Source organism: Musca autumnalis, unplaced genomic scaffold (assembly GCF_047663935.1).
Source record: "Musca autumnalis isolate F117 unplaced genomic scaffold, ASM4766393v1 scaffold_5, whole genome shotgun sequence".
NCBI lineage: Eukaryota > Metazoa > Arthropoda > Insecta > Diptera > Muscidae > Musca > Musca autumnalis.
In genome coordinates, this window is record NW_027412088.1 from 193,593,063 (window position 1) to 193,620,330 (window position 27,268).

At 38.3% G+C, this 27,268-nt stretch overlaps 2 protein-coding genes across 14 annotated transcripts in view; both read left to right on the forward strand.

Annotated features, from left to right (window-relative positions):
* Positions 1–27,268, forward strand: part of a (arc) — a 262,222-nt gene that overhangs the window by 22,982 nt on the left and 211,972 nt on the right. The window lies entirely within an intron of this gene.
* Positions 26,149–26,755, forward strand: gom (gomdanji). 2 transcript variants are annotated; one of them, XM_073955954.1, is made up of 3 exons: positions 26,149–26,308; positions 26,370–26,542; positions 26,598–26,755. In XM_073955954.1, exons 1-3 carry the CDS (start codon positions 26,257–26,259, stop codon positions 26,664–26,666), a joined length of 294 nt encoding a protein of 97 aa, XP_073812055.1. In that variant the 5' UTR covers positions 26,149–26,256; the 3' UTR covers positions 26,667–26,755. The 2 variants fall into 2 exon arrangements, with proteins under 2 accessions (XP_073812055.1, XP_073812054.1); XM_073955953.1 differs by having other exon boundaries at positions 26,611–26,755.

The following is a 27,268-nucleotide window of genomic DNA, read 5'->3' on the forward strand; positions in this document are numbered from 1 at the left end:
ATAACGTGGATAATGCGTATATACCCTTCGGCTAACGTAGACAATAGGTTGAAGTCACTCGGATAACGTGGATAATGTGTATAAACCATTCGGATAACATGGATAATACATTTAAGTCCCTTAGATAACGTTAATAATGCATATAAACAATTCGGATAACGTGGATAGTACATTTAAGTAACTCGGATAACGTGGATAATGCATATATACCCTTAGGATAACGTAAATAATAGGTTAAAGTCACACGGATAACGTAGATAATGCATATAAACCATTCAGATAACATGGATAATACATTTAAGTCACTTGGATAACGTGAATAATGCTTATATACCCATCGGATAACATGGATAATGCATATATATCCTTCGGATAATGTAGATAATGCATATATATCTTTCGGATAACGTGAATAATAATATAAACCATTCGGATAAGGGTTATAATGAATTTTAGACGTGAATAATGCATTAAAATTATTTGGATAACGTGGATAATACATTTTTATTACTCGGATAACGTAGATAATGTATATAAACCATTCAGATAACATTATATATATTTAAGTCACTTTTTGGATAACGTAAATAATGCATATAAGCAATTTGGATAACGTGGATAATACATTTAAGTCAGTCAGATAGCATAAATAATGCATATAAAGCACCCGGATAACGTGGATAATACATTTTAGTCAACTGGATAACGTGGATAATGCGTATATACCCTTCGGCTAACGTAGACAATAGGTTGAAGTCACTCGGATAACGTGGATAATGTGTATAAATCATTCGGATAACATGGATAATACATTTAAGTCCCATAGATAACGTTAATAATGCATATAAACCATTCGGATAACATGGATAATACATTTAAGTCACTCGGATAGCATAAATAATGCATATAACCACCCGGATAACGTGGATAATACATTTTAGTCAATTGGATAACGTGGATAATGCGTATATACCCTTCGGCTAACGTAGACAATAGGTTGAAGTCACTCGGATAACGGGGATAATGCATATAAACCATTCGGATAAGGTTTATAATGAATTGTAGACGTGGAAAATGCATTAAAATTATTTTGATAACGTGGATAACACATTTTTATTACTCGGATAACGTAGAGAATGCATATAAACCTTTCGGATAAAAAGGATAATATATTTAAGTCACTCGGATAACGTGGATAACGCATTTAAGTCCCTTAGATAACGTTAATAATGCATATAAACCATTCGGATAACGTGGATAATACATTTAAATAACTCGGATAACGTGGATAATACATTTAGGTAACTCGGATAACATGGATAATGCATATATACCCTTAGGATAACGTGAATAATAAGTTGTAGTCACACGGATAACGTAGATAATGCATATAAACCATTCAGATAACATGGATAATACATTTAAGTCACTCGGATAACGTGGATAATGCATATATACCCATCGGATAACATGGATAATGCATATATATATCCCAAGAAGACCCAAGAGGTCTCCAATGGGCAACATGAGACTCCATGGGGGTCTCCAAAGACAATAGAAAACTCCTTGAGGTCTTCTATAAGCAACAGAAGACCTCTTGTGGTGTTTTAAAGGCAACCAAAGACCTATTTTAAAGCCAACAGAAGACTTTTAGAGGTCTTGTATAGTCACCAGAAGGCCATTTGAGATATTTTTTAGCCACCAGAAGATCTTTTTGGGTATTTTAAAGGCAACAGAAAACCACTTAAGATTTTTTATAGCCAACAGAAGATCTGTTAAGGTCTCTTATAGGCAAATGATCCCTCTAGAGATATTTTATACGCGATATAACATAACGCGACGTAACATAGGATCTATTAAGGTCTTCTATGGGCAACAGGAGACCTTTTGATGTCTTCTATAGGCAACAGAAGACTTCTAGATATAGTCCCTAGCCAATGGAAGACCTCTTGAAGTCTTCTATGGCGAACAGAAGACCTCATGAGGTTTTCTATAGGCAACAGAAGACTTTTTGAGGTCTCCTATAGGCAACTGAAGACCTCTTGAGGCCTTCAGCATGCAACGGAACAACTCTTGAGGTGTTTTAAAGGCAATCAAATACCTCTTGAGGTCTTTTAAAGGCAACAGAAGATTTTTTGAGGCCTTCTATAGTTACCAGAAGACCATTTGAGATATCTAATAGGCACCAGAAGACATCTTTAGGTATTTTAAAGGCAACAGAAGACATCTAGAGATTTTGTATAGCCAACCAAAGATCTGTTAGTTTATTTTATAGCAAAACCAACCCAGGAGACGTCTTGAAGTCTTCTGTAGGCAATGAATGACGTCTTGAGCTCTTCTATACGCAAAAGAAGATTCCTTGAATTATTTTATAGACTCCCGAAAACGCCTTGAGATCTTCTACAAGCAACTGAAAACGTACTGAGGTCTTCTGCAGGGAACAGGAGACTTCTAGATGTAGTCCCTAGGCAATGAAAGACCCCTTGAGGTCTTCTATGGGCAACAGAAGACCTCATAAGGTCTTCTATGGGCAAAAGAAGACCTCCTGAGGTCTTCTATTTTCAACAGAAAACTTCTGGAGGTCTTCTATAAGCAACAGAAGACCTCTTGAGCCAACCAAAGATCTGATAAGGTCTTTTATAGCAAAAACAACCCAGGAGACGTCTTAAGGTCTTCTATAGGCAAAGGAAGACCTCTTGAGGTCTTCTGTAGGCAATGAATGACGTCTTGTGCTCTTCTATTTGCAAAAGAAGACTCCTTGAATTATATTATGAGATCTTCTACAGGCAACTGAAAACCTACTGAGGTCTTCTGCAGGGAACAGGAGACTTCTAGATGTAGTCTATAGGCAACAGAAGACTTCTTGAGGTCTTCTATAGGCAACTGAAGACCTCTTGAGGTCTTCTATAGGCAATAGAAGACCTCTTGAGGTCTTCTATTGGCAACTGAACACCTCTTGAGGTCGTCTATAGACAATAAATTACCTCTTGAGCTCTTTTATACGCAACAGAAGATCCCTTGATCTTGATCAGACACATGAAAACTTCTTGAGGCTTTCTAAAAGCAACAGAAGACCTCTTAAGGCCTTCTAAACGCAACAGAAGACCTCTTGAGGCCTTTTATAGGTATCATAAGATCTCTTGAGATCTTTTAAAGGCAACAGAACAATTCTTGAAATCTTTTATAAGCAAGAGAACACCTCTTGAAAGACCTCTTTAGGTCTTCTAACAGAAGAACTTTTGTGGCGGCAGAAGATCTCTTGGGGTCTTCTTCAGGCAACAGAAGACTTCTTGAGGTTTTTCATAGGCAACAGAAGACCTTTTGAGATCTTCTATAGGAAACGGAAGACTTCTTGTGGTATTTTTAGGTGAGAGAAGACCTCTTAAATTATTCTATTGGCAACAGAAGACCATTTGATGTCTTCTATAGGCAACATAAGACCTCTTGGGGTCTTTTGTAGACAATAGAATACCTATTGAGGTATTCTAGAGTCATCAGCAGACCTCTTGAGGTATATTAAAGGCAACAGAAGACCTATCGGCAGCAGAAGACTTCTTGAGGTTTTATATAAGCAAAGTGAGACCTCTTGAAGACTTTTATAGGCAGCAGAATACCTCCTCTAAGCAACAGAAAACCTCTTGTGGTCTTCTACATATAAGCAACAGAAGACATCTCGAATTTGTTTATAGGTAACAGAAGACTCCTAGGGTAATCTATGGCAACAAAATGACTTTTGAGGTCTTCTAATGTATCTTGTTTTTGTTTTTTCCTGTCCCATAATTCCCTTGCCTTCCTCCTATCTTCCCCTCATTGCCTTGTCAAAAACAACATCAACCACAATCAATTGTGAGTGTTGTCATAACTCTCCTGTACCTAAGCACCACACTCTGCTGCTGCTGATGATGATGATAGGCAGCGATTGATGGTTAGAACCAAACCATGATGTTCTTCTGTTTAATGTTAGTTGGCTGGCGATGCAGTTAATGTTATAGCTGCTGCTGCTGATGTTGTTGTTGTTCTACTTTGTCATCATCATGGTTTTGGTGTTTGAAATGTTGACATTTGGAATATCTTAAAGCTACTTAAGCTTTACTTGTCATTCTGCTTAAATGGGCTCTTTAGAGTATTTGTTTTGTTTTTGGTAAACTGGCCTGGTCTGGCCGGGCACAACAGCATCTCCTCCATGTCCATGTTTGTCCAATGACAACAAGAAAAGAACAAAATCAACATTATGTCGTTGTTGGTTGCACACGCATGTTGGCATGGCAGGCTGGATGCTGCCTGCAGTTGATCCTCACGTGCATTGCTCACTCACTCGCTCACCAAGCAAACCGATCCGAGCACACATTATGATGTTAATTTCACAGCTACAAGCGAACTGTGTACATTATCGACAAACATCGAAACATTTAGTAATGTTGTTGTTGCTTCTGACATTGTGTATTGGTGGTTGTTGTTGTTTGTTGTTCCTTTTGGAAATTTAGTCATTTTTCTAAGAATTTTTTTATGGAGGCTGTTTGTTCTTCTTGCATTTTTGTTCTTCGCTGCTTCGTTCGTTGGTATGAATGAAAGACTGAAACCTGTGACGAACCCCCCAAAAAAGGGAACACCACCTTGCCTCAACTCATGGAAAATAAAGAAATCTTAAAACAAATAGAACAATCTTTGATTTTTTTTAAACATTGTCTGTGTGTTGGTGTGTGTGCAGGAGGGCATTGTAGTAAGGAATTCCTATGCTGATGTTGCCTCTTATCAACCCAAGCATGTAATGACAATTATTGGGGTTAACATTATTTTTTTCTAGATAAGATTGTTATTAAACAAATAAAACTTACATGACCCAGCATGATAACTGAAGGTGGTTGGAGGGATATGAGAAGTGGGGGACCACAAATATAAACATTAATATCTTCTCCACGGGTATTGGAATGAATAAGAAAATCAAAAGTTCTTTAGAAAATAATGAAATCACTTCTGAAGAAAGAAAATAAAGGTAGCTCAGAAGTGGAGCATTGGTAACAAACTTCTATGGTGTATGAGAAACGCTGTTTGTTGTTTTTCTTTAAAAATGGTAGGCCTATTAGTGTTTTATGGCCTGAGAACAAGCCAATTTAGGAAGGTAATAAAACTGTAACGTCACACCAATAGAACTGTAACCGTAGTATCTGAGGTATTTACATATTCCCAAAAATAGTGGATAAGCCAGAAACGTTATCGTTGTTCTTTAACTAACCTAGAATAGGTATCTTGATACAATAGAAATATAAGCCATGTTATCTAAACAAAATAGAATTCTTTTAACTATAATATTTACATAACACAGAAAGCACTCTGATTTTCTATTGTCTAGGCCTTCTAACATTAAAAAGACAACTGGGTATTCTTATAAAAAACCAGATAGCCTTCTTCCAAAACATCCATATGACTTCTCATAAAAGTCCAACAGGTGTTCTTAATGAAGACCATTAGGTCTTCTTAATGAAGGTTATTAGGTCTTCTCACATAATGCCTTTTGAGGTATTTTATATGCAACGGAAGATCTTTTGAAGTATTCTATAGGCAACAGAAGACCATTTGAGGTCCTCTATAGCCACCATAAGACTTCTTGAGGCCTTCTATAGACAATTGGCAGATCGCTTGAGGGTTTCTATAGGCAACAGAAGATCTATTTAGTTTTTATATGGGCAACAGAAGACATCCAGACGTCTTTTATAGGTAACAACAGACCTCTTCAGGTCTTCTATAATCAACAGCAGACTTCTTGGGGTCTCTTATAGGCTACAGCAAACATCCTGAGGTATTTTATATGCAACAGAAAACCTGTTGAGGCCTTCTATGGTCTTACATAGGCAACTGAAGAAATCAAGAGAAGACTTCATAAAATCCCCTATAGACAACAGAAGACCTCCTGAGGTCTTTTATAGGCAGCATAAGTCCTCTTGAGATGTTCTTTAGGCAAAAGAAGACCTCTTGAGGTCTTCTATAGACAACGGAAAATTGTTTGTGGTCTTCTATAGCCAACAGAAGAAGTCATCTATAGACCACAGAAGAGCTCTAGAGGTCGTCTATAAGCGGCAGAAGATCTCTTGAGGTCTTTTATGGTCTACATAAGGCATATTGAGGACTTTTATAGGCAACAGAAGATCATTTGAGGTCTTCTGCAGTCAACACAAGTCCTCTTGGAGTCATCAATAGGTACGAGCAGACAGTTTGAGGTCTCCTATAGGCAACATAAATCTTTTGAGATATTTTCCTGGCAATAGAAGAAAGCTTTTTTAAGCAACAGAAGACTTCTTGCAGACTTCTATAGGCAACAAAATATCTGTTGAGGTCTTTTATAGGTAACATCAGACCTCTTGATGTATCCCTAAATCACCAGAAGACTTCTTGCGGTATTCCATAATCAGCTGAGACCTGTTGCGGTCTTCTAAAGGCGACTTAAGACCTCTTGAAGCCTTTAAAAGGCAACAAAAGACCTCTTAGGATTTTTTAAAGGCAACATAAGACCTGTTTAGATTTTTATAGGCAACAGAAGACCTCATGAGTTCTTTTATAGGCAACAGAACAGATCTTGATGTTTCCTATAGAAAACAAAACATCCCTAAAAATCTTCTGTAGGTAACATAAGACCTATTGGGATCTTTTATAGACAACAGACGATTTCTTGAGGTATTTATAGGCATCAGAACAACTATAGACGTCTTGTATAGACCACAGAAGACATCTTGAGGTATACTATAGGCAACTGTGGTCTCCAATAAGCAACATAAGATCTCTTGTGGTCTTTTATATGCAACAGAAGACTTTTTGAGGTCTTCTATAGACAACAGAAGACTCCTTTAGATCTTCTATAGGTAACAGAATACCTCTTGAGATTTTCTATAGCCAACAAAAGGCCTACTCAGGTCTTCTATCGGCAACGGAAGACCTCTTGAGATCTCCTATAGGCAACAAAAGACGTACCGAGGTCTTCTATAGGCAACAAAAATCCTCCTGTGGCATTCTATAGGCAACCGAAGACCTCTTTAGGTCTTCTATAGGCATCAGAAGAGCTTTTAAGGTCTCTTATAGGCAACAGCGGACTTCCTGAGTTCTTTCATAGGCAACAGAGGATTTCTTTAGGTTTTTATAGGTAACATAAGACTTCTTGAGGTCATCCATAAGCATCAGAAGACATCTTTAGGTCTTCTATAGGCAACAGAAGACGTCTTTAGGTATTCTATCGGAAACGGAAGACCTCCTGAGATGTCCTATAGGCAACAAAAGACCTACTGAGGTTTTCTATAGGCAGAAGAAGACCTCCTGCGCTTTTCTTAAGGCAACAGAAGACCTCCTGAGGTCTTCCATAGGCAACAAAAGACCTCTTGGGCATTCTATAGGCAACATAAGACCTCTTGAGTCTTCAATAGACATCAGAAGAGCTTTTAAGGTCTCCTATAGGCAACAGAAGACTTCTTGAGGTCTTTCACAGGCAACGGAGGAATTCTTTAAGTTTCTATAGGTAACAGAAGGCTTCTTGAGGTCATCCATAAGTAACAGAAGACACCTTTAGGTCGTCTATAGGCAACATAAGACGTCTTTAGGTCTTCTATCGATAGGCAACAGAAGACCTCTTATGGTCTTCTCAAGTAAGAGAAGAACTCTTGATGTATTCCAGAGGCTAAAGAAGGCAACAGAAGGCATCTTGAAGTCTTCTATAGGCAACAGAAGAACTCTTTAGGTCTTCTACCGGCAACGGAAGACCTCTTGAGGTCTTCTAGAGGCAACAAAAACCCTACTGCGGTCCTGAGCTCTTCTATAGGCAACAGAAGACCTCCTGAGGTCTTTTGTAGGCAACAGAAGACCTCCTGAGGTTTTCTATAGGCAACAAAAGACCTCTTGTGGTATTCTATAGGCAACATAAGACCTCTTGAGGTCTTCTGTAGGCATCAGAAGAGCTGTTAAGGTCTTCTATAGGCAACAGATGACTTCTTGAGGTCTTTTATAGGCAACAGAGGACTTCTTTAGGTTTTTTTAGGTAACAGAAGACTTCTTGAGGTCATCCGTATGCAGGAGAAGACATCTTTAGTTAATCTATAGGCAACAGAAGACGTCTTAAGGTCTTCTATAGGCAACTGATGACCTCTTGAGATCCCCTATAGGCAACAGAAGACCTACTGAGGTCTTCGGTAGGCAACAGAAGACCCCCTTATGGTCTTCTCAAGTAAGAGAAGATCTCTTGATGTATTCCAGAGGCTAAAGAAGGTCTCTTGTGGTGTTCTAAAGGCAACAGAAGACATTTTGAGGTATTCTATAGGCAACAGAAGAAATCTTTAGGTCTTTTATCTGCAACGGAATACCTCTTGAGATCTCCTAGAGGCAACAAAAACCCTACTGCGGTCCTGAGCTCTTCTATAGGCAACAGAAGACCTCCTGAGTCTTTTATAGGCAACAGAAGACCTCATGAGGTTTTCTATAGGCAACAAAAGGCCTCTTGTGGTATTCAATAGGCAACATAAGACCTCTTGAGGTCTTCTATAGGCATCAAAGAGCTCTTAAGGTCTTCTATAGGCAACAGAGGACTTCTCTAGGTTTTATAGGTAACAGAAAACTTCTTGAGGTTATCCATAAGCAACAGAAGACATCATTAGGACTTCTATAGGCAACAGAAGACGTCTTTAGGTCTTCTATCGGCAACAGATGACCTCTTGAGATCTTGAGACCTACTGAGGTCTTCGGTAGGCAATAAAAGACCTCTTGTGGTCTCCTCAAGTAAGAGAAGATGTCTTGATGTATTCCAGAGGCTAAAGAAGGCCTCTTGTGGTGTTCTAAAGGCAACAGAAGACATCTTGAGGTATTCTATAGGCAACAGAAGAACTCTTTAGGTCTTCTATCGACAACAGAATACCTCTTGAGATCTCCTATAGGCAACAAAAGACCTACTGCGGTCTTCTATAGGCAACAGAAAACCTTCCGAGGTCGTCTTTAGGCAACAAGAGACCTCCTGAGCTCTTCTATAGGACACAGAAGACCTTCCGAGGTCTTTTATAGGCAACAGAAGACCTCTTTTAAGGTCTTCTATAGGCAACAGAGGACTTCTTGAGGTATTTTATAGGCATCAGAGGACTTCTTTAGGCTTTTATAGGTAACAGAAGACTTCTTGAGGTCATCCATAAGCAACAGAAGACATCTTTAGGTCTTCTATAGGTAACAGAAGACTTCTGTAGATCTATCGGTAACAGAAGATCTCTTGAGTCTTTTAAGGACAACAGGAGACCTCATGAACTCTTTTATAGTCTTTTATATGCAATAGAATACGACTTGAAATCTTCCACAGACATCTGAAGACCTCTTGAGGTATTCTACAGGCAACAGAAGATCTCTTTAGGTTGTATAGGCAACAGAAGACCGCTTGCCGTCTTCCATATGTAAAAGAAGACTTCTGGATGTCTTCTATAGGCAATTGAAGACCTCAAGGTCTGTTATAGGTAACAGAGCACGTTTTGACGTTGTATATAAACAACAATATCCCTGCTGCGGTTTTCTAAGGGCAACTGAAGACTTTTTGAGGTCTTCTGCAAGCAACAGAAGGCGTATTGTGGTATTTTATAGGCAACCGAAACCTCTTCAGGTCTTCTATATGCAATAAAAAACACCTTGAAGTCCTTTAGGGGCAACAGAAGACCACTAAAAGTCTTTTACCCACAACAGAAGAAGTCTTGATGTTTTTAAAGAAAACAGAGGGCATCTTAAGGGCTTTTGTAAGTAACAGCAAATATCTGAAAGTCTTTAATAAGCTACAGAAAACTTTTTTGAAATCTTTTACAGGCAACGAGGGCCTCTTAAGGTCTTTTAGAGCCAGCATAAGTCCCCTTAAGGTCTTCTACAGCAACAGAAAACCTCCTGAGGTGTTCTAAGGGCAACATAAGCCTTCTTAAGGTATATTAAAAGGAGCCGAAGACCTCGTTAGGTCTACTAAAGGCAACAGAAGACTTCTTGGCATTTTCTTTAGGCAATAGAAGACCTCTTGAGGCTTTCTATAGGCAATAAAACACCTCTTAAGGTCTTTTAGAGGCAGCAGAAGACCTGTTAAGGTCTTTTAAAGACAACAGAAGACCTCGTGAGGTCTTTTATAGACTCTTGAGGTTTTTTATACGCAAAAGAAGATCTCTTGAGGTTATCTCATATAATATTTATCATAAAAATGTTATTCAACCAAAGCTTGCTATGAGTCACAACAAAAATCCTTTAAGAAATCTGCCGAAATATCCGATTGTTTTTGTTTTATTTCTTTTAGCATAGTTTTTGCATTATTCACATCCGCTTCTTTCGAAAATCTCATCTTGATTTGGAGTGCAATTTTTTCGTTTGTTACCGAATTGTGTAACAATTCTTAGCGGAAATGCTGTCATTGCAAAGATTTCGTTCTAATTAAATTCGTGTTATTGACACATAAACGATTGCCGTTTTAAATACTTTAAAATGTTGCACAATTTTGCAAAATATTTTCCAGCTAAGTAGGGAAGCGTAAACAAAACAAAAGTTTATTTCTTTAATGTTATTATTATGTAAACAAAAGGTCTATGGTCTTATAAAAAATTGGACGCTTCTGTGGCTTCTAATGGCCAAGAAGATAATAGCAATTTACGAAGTTACAACTTTCTTTAATATATCCGGTTTTTCTTTGTGAGCAGATAATAAAAGAAATGCATAATCTCATTCTTAGCACTTGTAAACTAATTTCTCAGCCACAGCCACTTGTCCCCATTTCCACCATTTCCATGGCTAAGTTCAATTAGTCATCTAACACTTTAGCAACTTTTAAGTTAAATTCTCATTACAAAAATTACCCAAACAACCTGATTTACCAGCAGTAGACAGACGGACAACAAATGACCATTTGGCCGAACAACAAGTTCAGAGTCATGTCAAAATTTGTCATTAACACACACAGCTATTAGAGCAAGCAACAAAGAAGAAAAGTAAAGAAATAATAAAACAAAAATAACTTGCAAACTGCTGCACAGACTACAGCAACCAACGGTCTTGGTCTTCCAACAAGTGTTGGCCGCTAACATTTCATTTTAGTTTTATTTCTAACTGCCGTTGTTACTGTTAATTCTTTTTTTTTTCGTTTTTTGTTCGCATTGTTTTGTTTGGTAATTTTTCTGGTCATAATTCTTGCGCGCTAAACTCTACTTAGCAAGTGTTAGCGGTGGCAATGCCAGTCAGTTAGTTTTGCCGAGTTTGCTAGAATCGATGTCAAAATTTGCTCGCCAAGGCAGTACAACGAACGTGTCAGCGCAAACTTGAACTCCTACTCTCTTGACGGCGGCGGCGGGCATGGCTTAAATGCCCCACATCACTACTTTTGTTGATTTAACAGAAAATTGAAATGTGAAACAGAAAAAAAACTTGATTTTTTACATTGCGACTTTATCATTCAGGGTATAATAAATTATAGTTGATGTTGACATAATTTGTTTAAAACAACACCGCACATTAACGGATAGAAAATTATGCATATTTCAATTGCTTAGAGTTTATAATTAGAGCAAATATGTTGAGGTTTCATTCATTAGATAATGCAGATTATGTTTCTATGTTTTTTTATCATTTTTGTTTTTTTTTTTCAAATGACAATGGTTTAATGCATCTATGTATCTGTTTGTGTTCAGACAACGAAGATAAGACCTCAAAAGGCTTTCTGTTGCCTATAAAAATACCTCAAGAGCTTTTCTGTTACCTACCAAAGACCTAAAGAGGTCTTTTGCTGCCTATTAAATGCCTCAAGAGACCTTTTGTTACCTGTGGATAACATCAGGAGGTCTTCTGTTGCCTAAACAATACCTTAAGAGGTCATCTGATAACTCTAGCAAACCTCTAAAATCATCTAGATGTCTAACGTTGCCTACAAAGGACCTCAAGAGGTCATCTGTTGCCTTTGGAGACCTAAAGGGTCTTCTGTTGCCTATAAAATACCTAAAGAGGTGCTTTGTTGTCTATAGAAAACCTCAAGAGATCTTATGTTACCTATAAAAGAACTCAAGAGGTCTTCTTGTGCCTAAAGACCTTCAGAGGTCTTCTGTTATCTCTAGTGGACCTCAAAAGGTCTTCAGTTGCCAATAGAAGACCTCAAGAAGCATTCCGTTATCCTCTAGTAGGCCTCAAGAAGTCTTCCGTTGACTATGGACGACCTCTAGAGCTCTTTTGTTGATCTCAAAGGGCCGTCTGTTACCTCTAGAAATCATCAAGCGGGGTTTTGACTAAAAATACCTCAACAGGTCTTTTGTTGCTTCTAGAAGACCTCAGGTGGTCTTATATTATCTATAGAAGACGACAATAAGTCTTCTGTTAACTCAAGAAGACCTCATGGGGTCGTCTGTTACCTCAAGAGGTGTTCTGTTTCCTATAGAAGATCTTGAGAGGTCTTAGTTGCCTATAAAATACCTCAAGATAGCATTTTTCACTGTAAAATACTTCAAGAGGTCTTCTGTTGCATATAGAAGAGGTCTTCTGTGGTCTATAAAAGCCCTGTTGCAAATGAAAGACTTCAACTAGTCTCCTAAAAATACGTCAAGTGGACGTTTTTTTTTTCATAGAAGACCTCAGGATGTATTTTGTAGCCTACAGAAAACGTCAAGAATTCTTCTGTTGGCTATGGAAGATCTCAAGAGGTTCTCTCTTACCTCTAAAAGACCTCAAGAGGTCTTCCGTAACCTGTAAATAACCTCAACTGACTTTCGTTGCCTATAAAAGATCTCCAAAGTTTCTCTCTTACCTCTAAAAGACCTCAAGAGGTCTTCTGTAACGTGTAGAAAACCTCAAACCTATAGAAGACCTCAACACATTTTCTGTTGCCTTTGGAAGACTTCAAGAGGCCTTCTGTTGTCTGTAGAAGATCTCAAAATGTTTTATGTTGCCTTAAGGAGAGCTCAAGAGGTATTTTCTTACATCTAAAATACCTCAAGGGGTCTTTTGGAACCTGTAGAGGACCTCAACAGGTCTTCTGTTACCTATAGAAGACCTCAAGAGATCTTCTGTTGCCTTTAGAAGATCTCAAGAGGATTCTGTTGGCTGTAGAAAACTTCAAGAGATCTTCTGTTGCTTATAGAAAACTTCAAAAAGTCTTCCGTTGACTATAGAAGAGGTCTTCTGTTGCCTATAGATGACCTCAAAAGGCCTTCTGTTTGCGTTTTTTGCCTAAAATACCTCAAGAGGCCTAATGTTGGCTCTAGAAGACCTCAGAAGGTCTTATATTACCTTTAGAAGACGTCAATAGGTCTTCTGTAAACTCAACAGATGACCTCTTGAGATCTTGAGACCTACTGAGGTCTTCGGTAGGCAATAAAAGACCTCTTGTGGTCTCCTCAAGTAAGAGAAGATGTCTTGATGTATTCCAGAGGCTAAAGAAGGCCTCTTGTGGTGTTCTAAAGGCAACAGAAGACATCTTGAGGTATTCTATAGGCAACAGAAGAACTCTTTAGGTCTTCTATCGACAACAGAATACCTCTTGAGATCTCCTATAGGCAACAAAAGACCTACTGCGGTCTTCTATAGGCAACAGAAAACCTTCCGAGGTCGTCTTTAGGCAACAAGAGACCTCCTGAGCTCTTCTATAGGACACAGAAGACCTTCCGAGGTCTTTTATAGGCAACAGAAGACCTCTTTTAAGGTCTTCTATAGGCAACAGAGGACTTCTTGAGGTATTTTATAGGCATCAGAGGACTTCTTTAGGCTTTTATAGGTAACAGAAGACTTCTTGAGGTCATCCATAAGCAACAGAAGACATCTTTAGGTCTTCTATAGGTAACAGAAGACTTCTGTAGATCTATCGGTAACAGAAGATCTCTTGAGTCTTTTAAGGACAACAGGAGACCTCATGAACTCTTTTATAGTCTTTTATATGCAATAGAATACGACTTGAAATCTTCCACAGACATCTGAAGACCTCTTGAGGTATTCTACAGGCAACAGAAGATCTCTTTAGGTTGTATAGGCAACAGAAGACCGCTTGCCGTCTTCCATATGTAAAAGAAGACTTCTGGATGTCTTCTATAGGCAATTGAAGACCTCAAGGTCTGTTATAGGTAACAGAGCACGTTTTGACGTTGTATATAAACAACAATATCCCTGCTGCGGTTTTCTAAGGGCAACTGAAGACTTTTTGAGGTCTTCTGCAAGCAACAGAAGGCGTATTGTGGTATTTTATAGGCAACCGAAACCTCTTCAGGTCTTCTATATGCAATAAAAAACACCTTGAAGTCCTTTAGGGGCAACAGAAGACCACTAAAAGTCTTTTACCCACAACAGAAGAAGTCTTGATGTTTTTAAAGAAAACAGAGGGCATCTTAAGGGCTTTTGTAAGTAACAGCAAATATCTGAAAGTCTTTAATAAGCTACAGAAAACTTTTTTGAAATCTTTTACAGGCAACGAGGGCCTCTTAAGGTCTTTTAGAGCCAGCATAAGTCCCCTTAAGGTCTTCTACAGCAACAGAAAACCTCCTGAGGTGTTCTAAGGGCAACATAAGCCTTCTTAAGGTATATTAAAAGGAGCCGAAGACCTCGTTAGGTCTACTAAAGGCAACAGAAGACTTCTTGGCATTTTCTTTAGGCAATAGAAGACCTCTTGAGGCTTTCTATAGGCAATAAAACACCTCTTAAGGTCTTTTAGAGGCAGCAGAAGACCTGTTAAGGTCTTTTAAAGACAACAGAAGACCTCGTGAGGTCTTTTATAGACTCTTGAGGTTTTTTATACGCAAAAGAAGATCTCTTGAGGTTATCTCATATAATATTTATCATAAAAATGTTATTCAACCAAAGCTTGCTATGAGTCACAACAAAAATCCTTTAAGAAATCTGCCGAAATATCCGATTGTTTTTGTTTTATTTCTTTTAGCATAGTTTTTGCATTATTCACATCCGCTTCTTTCGAAAATCTCATCTTGATTTGGAGTGCAATTTTTTCGTTTGTTACCGAATTGTGTAACAATTCTTAGCGGAAATGCTGTCATTGCAAAGATTTCGTTCTAATTAAATTCGTGTTATTGACACATAAACGATTGCCGTTTTAAATACTTTAAAATGTTGCACAATTTTGCAAAATATTTTCCAGCTAAGTAGGGAAGCGTAAACAAAACAAAAGTTTATTTCTTTAATGTTATTATTATGTAAACAAAAGGTCTATGGTCTTATAAAAAATTGGACGCTTCTGTGGCTTCTAATGGCCAAGAAGATAATAGCAATTTACGAAGTTACAACTTTCTTTAATATATCCGGTTTTTCTTTGTGAGCAGATAATAAAAGAAATGCATAATCTCATTCTTAGCACTTGTAAACTAATTTCTCAGCCACAGCCACTTGTCCCCATTTCCACCATTTCCATGGCTAAGTTCAATTAGTCATCTAACACTTTAGCAACTTTTAAGTTAAATTCTCATTACAAAAATTACCCAAACAACCTGATTTACCAGCAGTAGACAGACGGACAACAAATGACCATTTGGCCGAACAACAAGTTCAGAGTCATGTCAAAATTTGTCATTAACACACACAGCTATTAGAGCAAGCAACAAAGAAGAAAAGTAAAGAAATAATAAAACAAAAATAACTTGCAAACTGCTGCACAGACTACAGCAACCAACGGTCTTGGTCTTCCAACAAGTGTTGGCCGCTAACATTTCATTTTAGTTTTATTTCTAACTGCCGTTGTTACTGTTAATTCTTTTTTTTTCGTTTTTTGTTCGCATTGTTTTGTTTGGTAATTTTTCTGGTCATAATTCTTGCGCGCTAAACTCTACTTAGCAAGTGTTAGCGGTGGCAATGCCAGTCAGTTAGTTTTGCCGAGTTTGCTAGAATCGATGTCAAAATTTGCTCGCCAAGGCAGTACAACGAACGTGTCAGCGCAAACTTGAACTCCTACTCTCTTGACGGCGGCGGCGGGCATGGCTTAAATGCCCCACATCACTACTTTTGTTGATTTAACAGAAAATTGAAATGTGAAACAGAAAAAAAACTTGATTTTTTACATTGCGACTTTATCATTCAGGGTATAATAAATTATAGTTGATGTTGACATAATTTGTTTAAAACAACACCGCACATTAACGGATAGAAAATTATGCATATTTCAATTGCTTAGAGTTTATAATTAGAGCAAATATGTTGAGGTTTCATTCATTAGATAATGCAGATTATGTTTCTATGTTTTTTTATCATTTTTGTTTTTTTTTTTTCAAATGACAATGGTTTAATGCATCTATGTATCTGTTTGTGTTCAGACAACGAAGATAAGACCTCAAAAGGCTTTCTGTTGCCTATAAAAATACCTCAAGAGCTTTTCTGTTACCTACCAAAGACCTAAAGAGGTCTTTTGCTGCCTATTAAATGCCTCAAGAGACCTTTTGTTACCTGTGGATAACATCAGGAGGTCTTCTGTTGCCTAAACAATACCTTAAGAGGTCATCTGATAACTCTAGCAAACCTCTAAAATCATCTAGATGTCTAACGTTGCCTACAAAGGACCTCAAGAGGTCATCTGTTGCCTTTGGAGACCTAAAGGGTCTTCTGTTGCCTATAAAATACCTAAAGAGGTGCTTTGTTGTCTATAGAAAACCTCAAGAGATCTTATGTTACCTATAAAAGAACTCAAGAGGTCTTCTTGTGCCTAAAGACCTTCAGAGGTCTTCTGTTATCTCTAGTGGACCTCAAAAGGTCTTCAGTTGCCAATAGAAGACCTCAAGAAGCATTCCGTTATCCTCTAGTAGGCCTCAAGAAGTCTTCCGTTGACTATGGACGACCTCTAGAGCTCTTTTGTTGATCTCAAAGGGCCGTCTGTTACCTCTAGAAATCATCAAGCGGGGTTTTGACTAAAAATACCTCAACAGGTCTTTTGTTGCTTCTAGAAGACCTCAGGTGGTCTTATATTATCTATAGAAGACGACAATAAGTCTTCTGTTAACTCAAGAAGACCTCATGGGGTCGTCTGTTACCTCAAGAGGTGTTCTGTTTCCTATAGAAGATCTTGAGAGGTCTTAGTTGCCTATAAAATACCTCAAGATAGCATTTTTCACTGTAAAATACTTCAAGAGGTCTTCTGTTGCATATAGAAGAGGTCTTCTGTGGTCTATAAAAGCCCTGTTGCAAATGAAAGACTTCAACTAGTCTCCTAAAAATACGTCAAGTGGACGTTTTTTTTTTCATAGAAGACCTCAGGATGTATTTTGTAGCCTACAGAAAACGTCAAGAATTCTTCTGTTGGCTATGGAAGATCTCAAGAGGTTCTCTCTTACCTCTAAAAGACCTCAAGAGGTCTTCCGTAACCTGTAAATAACCTCAACTGACTTTCGTTGCCTATAAAAGATCTCCAAAGTTTCTCTCTTACCTCTAAAAGACCTCAAGAGGTCTTCTGTAACGTGTAGAAAACCTCAAACCTATAGAAGACCTCAACACATTTTCTGTTGCCTTTGGAAGACTTCAAGAGGCCTTCTGTTGTCTGTAGAAGATCTCAAAATGTTTTATGTTGCCTTAAGGAGAGCTCAAGAGGTATTTTCTTACATCTAAAATACCTCAAGGGGTCTTTTGGAACCTGTAGAGGACCTCAACAGGTCTTCTGTTACCTATAGAAGACCTCAAGAGATCTTCTGTTGCCTTTAGAAGATCTCAAGAGGATTCTGTTGGCTGTAGAAAACTTCAAGAGATCTTCTGTTGCTTATAGAAAACTTCAAAAAGTCTTCCGTTGACTATAGAAGAGGTCTTCTGTTGCCTATAGATGACCTCAAAAGGCCTTCTGTTTGCGTTTTTTGCCTAAAATACCTCAAGAGGCCTAATGTTGGCTCTAGAAGACCTCAGAAGGTCTTATATTACCTTTAGAAGACGTCAATAGGTCTTCTGTAAACTCAGAAGACCTCAAGAGGTTTTCTGTTTCCTATAGAAGGCCTTGAGAGGTCTTATTTTGCCTATAAAAATCTCGATAGGTCTTTTGTTGCCTATAAAATACCTCAAGAGGTCTTTTGATGCCTATAAAATACCTCAAGATAAATATTTGTGTCTGTAAAATACCTCAACAAGTCTTCTGTTGCCATAATAGACCTCAAGAGGTCTTCAGTTGCATATAGAAGACCTACCGGGTCTTCTTTGGTCTATAAAAGCCCTCAAGAGGTCTTTGGTTACCAATGAAAGACTTCAAAAAGTCTCCTGATGCCTATAGAAGACATCAAGTGGTCTTATTTGCCTAATAAATACCTCCAGTGGAAGATCTCAAGATGTTCTGTCTTATCTCTAAAAGACCTCAAGAGGTCTTCTGCAACCTGTGAAAAACTCAGCAGGTCTTCTGTTGCCTATAGAAGCCATCAAGAGATTTTCTTCTGCCTTTAGAAAACCTCAACAGGTCTTCTGTTACCTGTAGAACACCTCAAGAGGACTTATGTTAGCTTTAGGAGACCTCAAAAGGTCTTCTCTTATCTCGAAAAGACCTCAAGAGGTTTTCTACTGCCTATATAAAACCTCCGGAGGTCTTCTGTTGCCTATATAAAACCTCAAAGGAGGTCTCTTTTTGGCTATAAAAGACTTCAAGAGGTCTTCTGTTGCCTTTAGAAGACCTCAGGCCGTCTTCTGTTGCCTATAACAGATCTGTTTCCTATAGCTACCTGCGGAGGTCTTTTGTTGGCTATAAAAATCCTAAAGAGGATTTGTGTTGCCTACAAGATACCACATGATGTTTCTGTTCACTTTAAAGGACCTCAAGAGGTCTTCTGTTACCTATAGAAGACCTCAGGAGGTCTTCCGTTGCATATAGCAGACGTCAAGAGGTATTCTGGTGCTAATGAAAAACCTCAGGTCTTCTAGTGCCTATGAAAGGCCTCAGGTGGCCTTCTAGTTCCTATGGAAGTACTCAGGAGGCCTTATGTTGCCTGTAGGGACCTCAAGAGGTATTCTGGTGCCTATATACGACTTCAAGAGGTCTTCTGTTACCTCAAGGAGACCTCAAGAGGTCTTCTGTTGCCTATGAAAGACCTCAAGATGTATCCGGTTGCCTATAAAAGGCCTTAAGAGGTCATCTGTTCACTTTAAAAGACCTCAAGAGGTCTTCTGTTGCCTATAGAAGACCACAAGAAGCCTTCTGTTCCCTTTAAAAGAACTCAAGAAGTCTTCTGTTACCTATAGACGACCTCAAGAGGTCTTCCGTTGCCTATAGCAGCGTCAAGTGGTATTATGGTGCTTATGAAAGACCCAAGAGGCCTTCTAGTTCCTGTGAAAGTACTCCGGAGGTCTTCTGTTGCCTGTAGAGACCTCAAGAGGTCTTCTGGTGTCTATAGACGACTTAAAAAGGTCGTCTGTTACCTGAAGGAAACCTCAAGAAGTCTTCTGTTGCCTGTGGAAGACTTCAAGCAGTCTCCGATTACCTATAAAAGGCCTTAAGTGGTCTTCTGTTGGCTATAGATGACCTCAAGAGGTCTTCTGTTGCCTTTCGAAGACCTGAGAGGGACTTCTGTTGCCTATAGGCAAATAAATAAATATTGTTACTTCTGACCGAAACTATTGTAAGTTCTAACAATATTTATTGTCCATTTTGACCAAAAGTATTGTAAATTGCAACAATAAATATTGTTACTTCTCACCAAAACTATTGTGAGTTCTAACAATATTTATTGTGCATTTTGAATTGCAAAAATAAATATTGTTACTTCTGACCAAAACTATTGTAAGTTGTAACAATATTTATTGTCCATTTTGACCAAAACTATTATAAAATCTAACAATAAATATTGTTACTTCTGAGCAAAACTATTGTAAGTTGTAACAATATTTATTGTACATTTTGACCAAAAGTATTGTGATTTGCGAAAATAAATAATGTTGCTTCTGACCAAAACTATTGTAAGTTGTAACAATATTTATTGCCCATTTTGACCAAACGTATTGTGAATTGCAACAACAAATATTGTTACCTCTGACCAAAACTATCGTAATTACATGTTTGGTCCAAAACGTTATAGTGTCAAAGTGGCAATACATATTTATATTTAGAACACATAATATAGTCCAGTGTAACAATAACGATTGTTGAATTGACAATACTACATAAGGAATCCAACAATATGTTACCGATATATATTTTGCTCTTGGAATATTGTTGGATCAAACATAATTTTTTCTCTGCGTGTACAGAAGACCTCAAACCGTCTTTTGAAGCCTATAAAAGACCTCAACAGGTCTTTTGTTGGCTATGGAAGGCCTCAAGAGGTCTTCTGTTTCTTTTAAAAGGCCTCAAGAGGTCTTCTGTAGCCAATAGCAGACCTTAAGAGGTATCCTGTGGCTTATGGAAGGTCTCAGGAGGTCTTCAGTTACCTATGGATAATGCCTTTTAAAAATTTGTATAACACGGATAACTATTCTATGCTACTCTGAATTTTTGGATAGTTTCTTAAACTGAATCTGTAATTTCGACAACCCACAAGTGACGTTTTCACCTAAATTTTAACCTTAATAGAGCGTGACACCCTTCCTCTGCAACTTCCTTAAAAATGACATAAAACATTCTACGCTTCAATGGCATTGGAAAACCTATTTCCAAGCATGCCAATCCCAACCCGTCGCATCCCATTCTATTTAAATTAAAAATGGAAGAGAGGGAAGAAAAAAGAAAATAGCACACAAACCGAAACCCCGAACTGAATGCCAAAGCTAAAATTAATCAAAGCAAACTCGGTGGTAGCCTGCTAGAGCTTCTGCTTCTTCTTCGACATGAATGTTGAAAATTAAAATCATAGTAATTTGTGGCAGCATTAAAACATTTTGCTGAACATTGAAGCGTTACAAACGTAACATTTTACGCTTGATTACATATTTTTACCCAGCAACTCTTCTTCGTTTAGAGCAATGCTAACATTCAACTCCACCCACCCACTTTTCTGGAGCAGCATTTTCTAACTGCCTGTCATCATTTGACAAACATTCACTGAAGGTCGGTCGGTCGGTTGGTATGGATAAGGAAGCAACAAAAAACAACATAACTGGTGAAAACCTCTTATTTAGCCAGGGAAATCATGGCAAATCATGAGAGGAGGGAGGCAACAAAAACAAACTGGTAACTGCCACAACCCGTACAAGGCCTCAATATGCTGTTCATCATAATCATTATTATCATGGACATCCTGTAGCGGCTTTTGTCCGTAAAAAAAATCTTGTTGCTCTTCCACATGAAAGTAAACTTGAGCCATTTGGAAAAGTGGAAAGGAAGGCCTCCACCACCATTACGCCAATTATAGTGACGATGATGATGCTGCTGATGGTGCCCCAAGAGGGTGTTAGTCTAAGGCTACTGGTTATAGAAAAGCAAAAAAGCTAAACACGTTGTATCTGAGCACAAAAAACAACAACTTTAACACAGATTTCCAAGACATGATGTTAGTGGCCAACAGGTGTTTTGTCCCGCCTGTTACATTTACAAATAGCTCACGGTGTGGCTCTTCTTGTGTCAGTTTGTTTTTTTGCTTTTCCTAGCCTATCTATGGTTGATAGAGTGGCCGCCGCCACCAGCCGCTGGCGGCTGTGACAGTGAAGTGTTATCATAACCGATATAAAATGAACAGCTTAACAGACAGCAAACCAACAAATGCCGCTAATAATGTGGCAAATCCAAAACACGGCCTAAAAACCTGCACTAGACTTCACTTTTTGGAAAGTCGACAATATTATTCCGCACCGATTTGATTTCACCATCATGCCGCATCACCATCTCCAAATAATCTCCGCCAGTAATTCATTAAAATATAATTAATTGGCATTGCGATAAATGAAAGCCTAAATAATATCAATGTCCACAATCAGCAGCACAAAAAGCGGAGGGGGGAAATTAGTTGCAGACACTCGCACATGGCATGTTATGAACGCATTTTGCAACATTGTTGCCAGCGACCCAAGTCAAAATGCCGACAAATGAGTTTCAATCATCTTCAAGTTGTTTGCGGCAGCTAAGTTAGGGAAGTTGGTAGACCTGGTTTCTTTATTTAAACAATTTTTCCTGTTGCTGCCACTTTTCATCTTTCGAGACTGCAGTTGTTTTGGCTAGATACGGTTTTTTTATGAAAGGCAACTGGGTGCAAAAAGTTTGCAAAATGTATGCCAGGTTACTTTACAGTGCTGAGATTTCCTTGATGATATTTTCTTATTTTAGATTATTATTTTTTGGCCAACGATAGCCTATATAGTGTTGCGGAAATTCGGACAATGTTTCCAAGGACTTTGATTGCTTTCGCAACACTTTAAGATCACAAATGATAATGTCTCTGAGAAATTTGGAGGTCTTCTGTTGCCTATAGAAGATCTTAAGACGGCTTCTGTTGTCCATAGAAGACCTCAAGAGGTCCTTTGTTGCCTATAAAAGACCTGAAGAGGTTTCTGTTGTCTGTAGCAGACCTAAAGAGATCTTCTGTTGCCCATAGAACTCCTCAAGAGATCTTCTGTAACCCGTAAAAGGCTTCAAGAGGTCTTTTGTTGAATATAGAATAACGCATGGAGTCATGTTTTGCCTAAAAAAGACCTAAAGGATCTTCTTTGGCCTATATGAGACTCTCATATAAAAACCTTTAGATGTCTTCTGCTGTCTATAGAGGCCCTCAAGAGGTCTTCTGCTGCCTATAGAATACCTCAAGAGATGTTTTGTTGCCTAAAGAAGATTCTCGATAGGTCTTCTGTTGCATTATAAAGAACTTAAGAGGTCTTCTGTTACCTGTAAAAGGTCTCAAAAGTGTTTTGTTGCCTATTGAAGACTTGCAGAGGTCTTCTGTTGCCTATAGAACATCTCAAGAGGCCTTTTGTAGCCTATAGAAGACCGCAAAAGGTCTCCTGTTATCTGTAAAAAGGCCTCAAGAGGTTTTTTTTCTGCCTATAGAAGACCTAAAGGATCTTCTGTTACCTATATAAGACTTTTAGAGCTCTCATGCTGCCTATAGAAAACCTCAAGAAGTCTTCTGTTGACTATGGAAGGATTCGAGAGGTCTTCTGTTGCCCATAAAAGACGTCAAGAGGACTTTTGTTGCCTAAGGAAGACCTTAAGATGTCTTCTGTTGTCCATAGAAGACTCAAAAGGTCTTCTGCCGTCCATAGAAGACCTCAAGAGGGCTTCTGTTATCTATAGAAGACCTCAGAAGGGCCTCAAGAGATCCTCTGTTGCTTTTAGAAGACCTAAAGAGGTCTTCTGTTGCTTTTAGAAGACCTCAACATGTCTTATGTTGTCCATAGAGAACCTCAAGAGGTCTTCTGGTGCCTATAGAAGACCTGAAGAGGTTTTCTGTTGCTAATAAAAGACCTCAAGAAGTCTTCTGTTAACCATACAAGATCTCAAGAGGTCTTCCGTTGCCCATAGAAGAACTCAAGTAGACGTATATTGCCCACATAAGACCCCTTCTATGTTGCCCATAGAAGACATCAAGAGGTCTTCTTTTGCCTTTAGAAGACTCAAGATATCTTCTGTTGCCTTTAGAAGACCTCAACATGTCTTATGTTGTCCATAGAGAACCTGAAGAGGTCTTCTGCTGCCTTTAGAAGATTTCAAAAGGTCCTCCGTTGTCCATAGAAGACATCAAGAGGTCTTCTGTTGCCTATAAAATACCTCAAGAGGTATTCTGTTTCCTATAAAAGACCTCAAGAAGTCTTCTGTTAACCATAGAAGACCTCAATACGTCTTCTGTTGCCCATAGAAGACCCAAGAGATTTTCTGTTGCATATAGAAGACATCAAGAGGTCTTGCGTTGCCTTTGGAAGATCCCAAGAGGGGGAAGGAAGGGAGGGAAGACGTCAACAGGTATTCATTTGCCTATAGAAGGCCTTAAAAGGTCTTCTGTTGTCTATAAAAGACCTCAAGAGTCCTTCTGTTGTCTACAGAAGACCTCCAGAGGTGGTTTGTTGTTGTTGTCAATAGGTCTTCTTTTGCCTATGGAAGACCTCAAGAGGTCTTTTATTGCCTATAGAAGACCTGAAGAGGCCTTATATTGCCGTTAGGAGACCTCAAGCGCTCTTCTGTTGCTCATACAGGACCTCAAAAGGCATTTTGTTGACTATGTGAAGTCAAGAGGTCTTCTCCTTCCTATAGAAGACCTCAAGAGGTCTTTTATTGCCTATAGAAGATTTGAAGAAGTCTTATGTTGCCTTTAGAAGACCTCAAGAGGGTTTCTGTTGCCTATAGAAGACCTCAAGAGGTCTACTGTGGCCCATAGAAGACCGCAAGAGATCTTCTGTGGCCCATAGAAAACCGCAAGAGATCTTTTGTGGCCTATAGAAGACCTGAAGAGGTTTTCGGTTGTCTATAGCAGATCATAAGAGGTGTCGTATTGCCTATAAAAGACCTCAAGAGGTCTTTTTGGCCTATAAAAACCTCAACAGGTCTTCTGTTACCAGTAAAAAGCCTCAAAAGGTCTTTTGTTGCCTAAAGGATCTTCTGTTGCCCATATATGACCTTTAGAGCTCTCATGCTGCCTATAGAAAACCTCAAGATGTCTTGTTGTTGCCTATAAAAGTCCTCAAGAGGTCTGCATTATAAAAATGATTATGAATTTGAATGCTGAACCCGCCACGTGGATGACGCGGATAATGTTTCCGCTTGAATAGTTTGCATAATGTTTCAGAGACATTCGGATAAAGTGCATGATGTTTCTGAAACATTTGCATACCCTGAGATAATGTTTCTGGGTCAGTTGGTTTAACTGAATGACATTTTTCAGAAATTTGGAAAGCATCGATAGTTACCGAAGCGCATTCTGATAATAATTCATTTTCATGAAATTTGGAAAGCATCGATAGTTACCGACGTGCATTCTGATAATAATTCCAAAGCATTTGGGTAATGTGTATACGAGGGCTAATAGAAAAGTTTCTGACTTAATAATAATTGATTTTTCAAACAATATTTTGTCAATAATCGTAGAGATCTTTAGGGAATATACTTTCATTAAAGAACCATTCCTCGCATTTTTCAGACCGTCTGAGGAATATTGAAAAATATCTTGATTTGAGGCATAATCAGAAAAATGTCTGTAGCTTGGGATGTTTCCTTGGCATTTGTGGAGCCCAGAACTGTTTTCAAAGCATTTGGGTAGTCTGAGTAATGTTTCCACTGCATTTGTATAGCCTGAATAATGTTGCGAAACATGTTGATTACGTAGGTAATGTTTCCGATTCATTAAGGTAGCCTGGATGACATTTTAGGACATTTGGGAAGTCTGGAAATGTCTTCAATTCATTTAAATAACCGGGTCATTGTTTTCGAGGCTTTTGGGTGGACTTAGTTATGTTTGCGTTACATGAGGATAGCATGGATAATGTTGCAAAACATGTTGATAACACAAGTAATGTTTCTGAGATATTACGTAAGCTGGATAATGTTTTCACGACATTGGCCTGGGATGTTTTCTAGGCATTTGGGGAGTCTTGAATTGTTTTCGTGGCACTTGGGTAGCTTGAGTAATGTTTCCGATACATGTGGACAGACTGTAGAATGTTGCGAAACATGTTGATAACGTAGGTAATGTTTACGACTCATTTAATAGCCTGGATGATGTTTTCTGGGCATCCTGGGACATTGTTTTCGAGGTTTTTGGGTAGACAGAGTAATATTTCCGATGGATAGTCTGAATAATGTTGCAAAACATCTTGATAACGCAGGTAATATTTGAAGATATTTACGTAGCCTGGGTGACGTTTTCACTGCTTTTAATGCATAATCAGAAGAAATTCTTTGGCCTGGAACGTTTCCTTGGCATTTTGGAAGCCTGGAATTATTTTAGTGGCATTTGGGTAGCCTGAGTAATGTTTCCGATGCATGTAGATGGTCTGAATAATGTTTCGAAACTTCTTGATGACGCTGGTAATGATTCCGACACATTTAGGTAGCCTGGGGGATGCTTCCGAGGTATTATTGGTAGCCTGGACAATGTTGCAAATTATTTTGATATTTCAGGATATGTTTCCGAGGAATTGTAGTAGCCTGCGTAATGCCTGCGCAATATTTATTTCATCCAGAAAATGTTTTTTGCTAGATCTAAACCATCTTTTATATATTTATGGATAATCTCGGTTAACATGGATAATCCACTCAACAACTTCTTACAATGCTGAAAGAAACTTAGAACCATAGCAAGCTGTTTTTATTTTAATTCCCATTTGCAATGCTGACAGTCATCACAAAATCATTTCAATTTTTTCAAACAAGAAGAAAATAAATTCCTTTAAAAAATATTTAAAAAGAAAAATAAAGGGAAGTCATCCAAAAATTAACCAATGGCTTTCAATTTGATTAAGCACGCAACACGCTTGGGATTCCTGCGATCCAGTAAGATAAAAAACATCTTCATTTTCCAGAAGAAAATTCCAAAAATGTTTTTTCCCTTCAGTTCGCACAGCTCCTCGACTACGGGCCAAATTTAAGGATGGCGGAGAGCAATCAACCTTCAATGATATGCCCATACCTGAAGGTTGTTGGAAGGAATTTAATGCTAAGCGGCAATCTCGACAAACAACCATGCTGTTGAGTGGTTTGGCGGCCTTTGTGGCTTCAATAGTTTATGTAAGTTGCAAAAATAATAAATGTTCATGCTCCCCCAAAGTGGTTTCAACAATAGTTTTTGTTCAAAGGTGACCCAAACGGAATTGCTATTTTTCAATTATACCGAACCCGATTATCCATATGAAGATGAGGAGTGAGTTTTCGAGATGTTTAAGCATTGTTATTAACTAGTTTCCATAATTTGTTAGAATAGAATAAAATAATCAACCAAAATTCCTGCCTTGCCCTGTCAATTTTAATCTAGCATTAACAGGCAGGCCATCTTGAGAATAAATTTTCTCCCGGTCATTGCCTGCAATGACATCACCGTTGTTTGCAGTTTTTTTGCTTATGCTTTTGCATTACATCATTAGCCCCTTTTGTGTGATGCATGATATGGATCATTGTATAATTCATATCCATAGAGCAAATGTACCATCCAGCCATCCATCCATTCATCCACTTGTGGTGGCCTGTGCCCAGAGATAAATATCATCGCATTCATTGGAAACTCAATTAAATAAATGTGGAAAATAGCATTAATTCATATTCTTGTTGCTTTTGTGAAAGTACTTCTAGAATTTGAAGAATGATGATGCTGCTGATGATCTCGAAAAAATGCATCTGGAACACGCACTTCTTAAAGCAACGGTAGCCAAATGATCAGGAACAAAAAAATATACAACATCACACGAGTCGAGTATGAATCAAAAGTGTTTTGTGTTTTATTCTGTTGTTGATTTCCAA

Bases quoted from the DNA above. Each gene is read 5' to 3' on its own strand.
- gom (XM_073955954.1), top strand. From the start codon at position 26,257: ATGGCTTTCAATTTGATTAAGCACGCAACACGCTTGGGATTCCTGCGA. The intron at 26,309-26,369 runs GTAAGATAAAAA...TTTTCCCTTCAG, and splicing joins CTTGGGATTCCTGCGATCCA to TTCGCACAGCTCCTCGACTA. The intron at 26,543-26,597 runs GTAAGTTGCAAA...TTTCAACAATAG, and splicing joins TTGTGGCTTCAATAGTTTAT to TTTTTGTTCAAAGGTGACCC.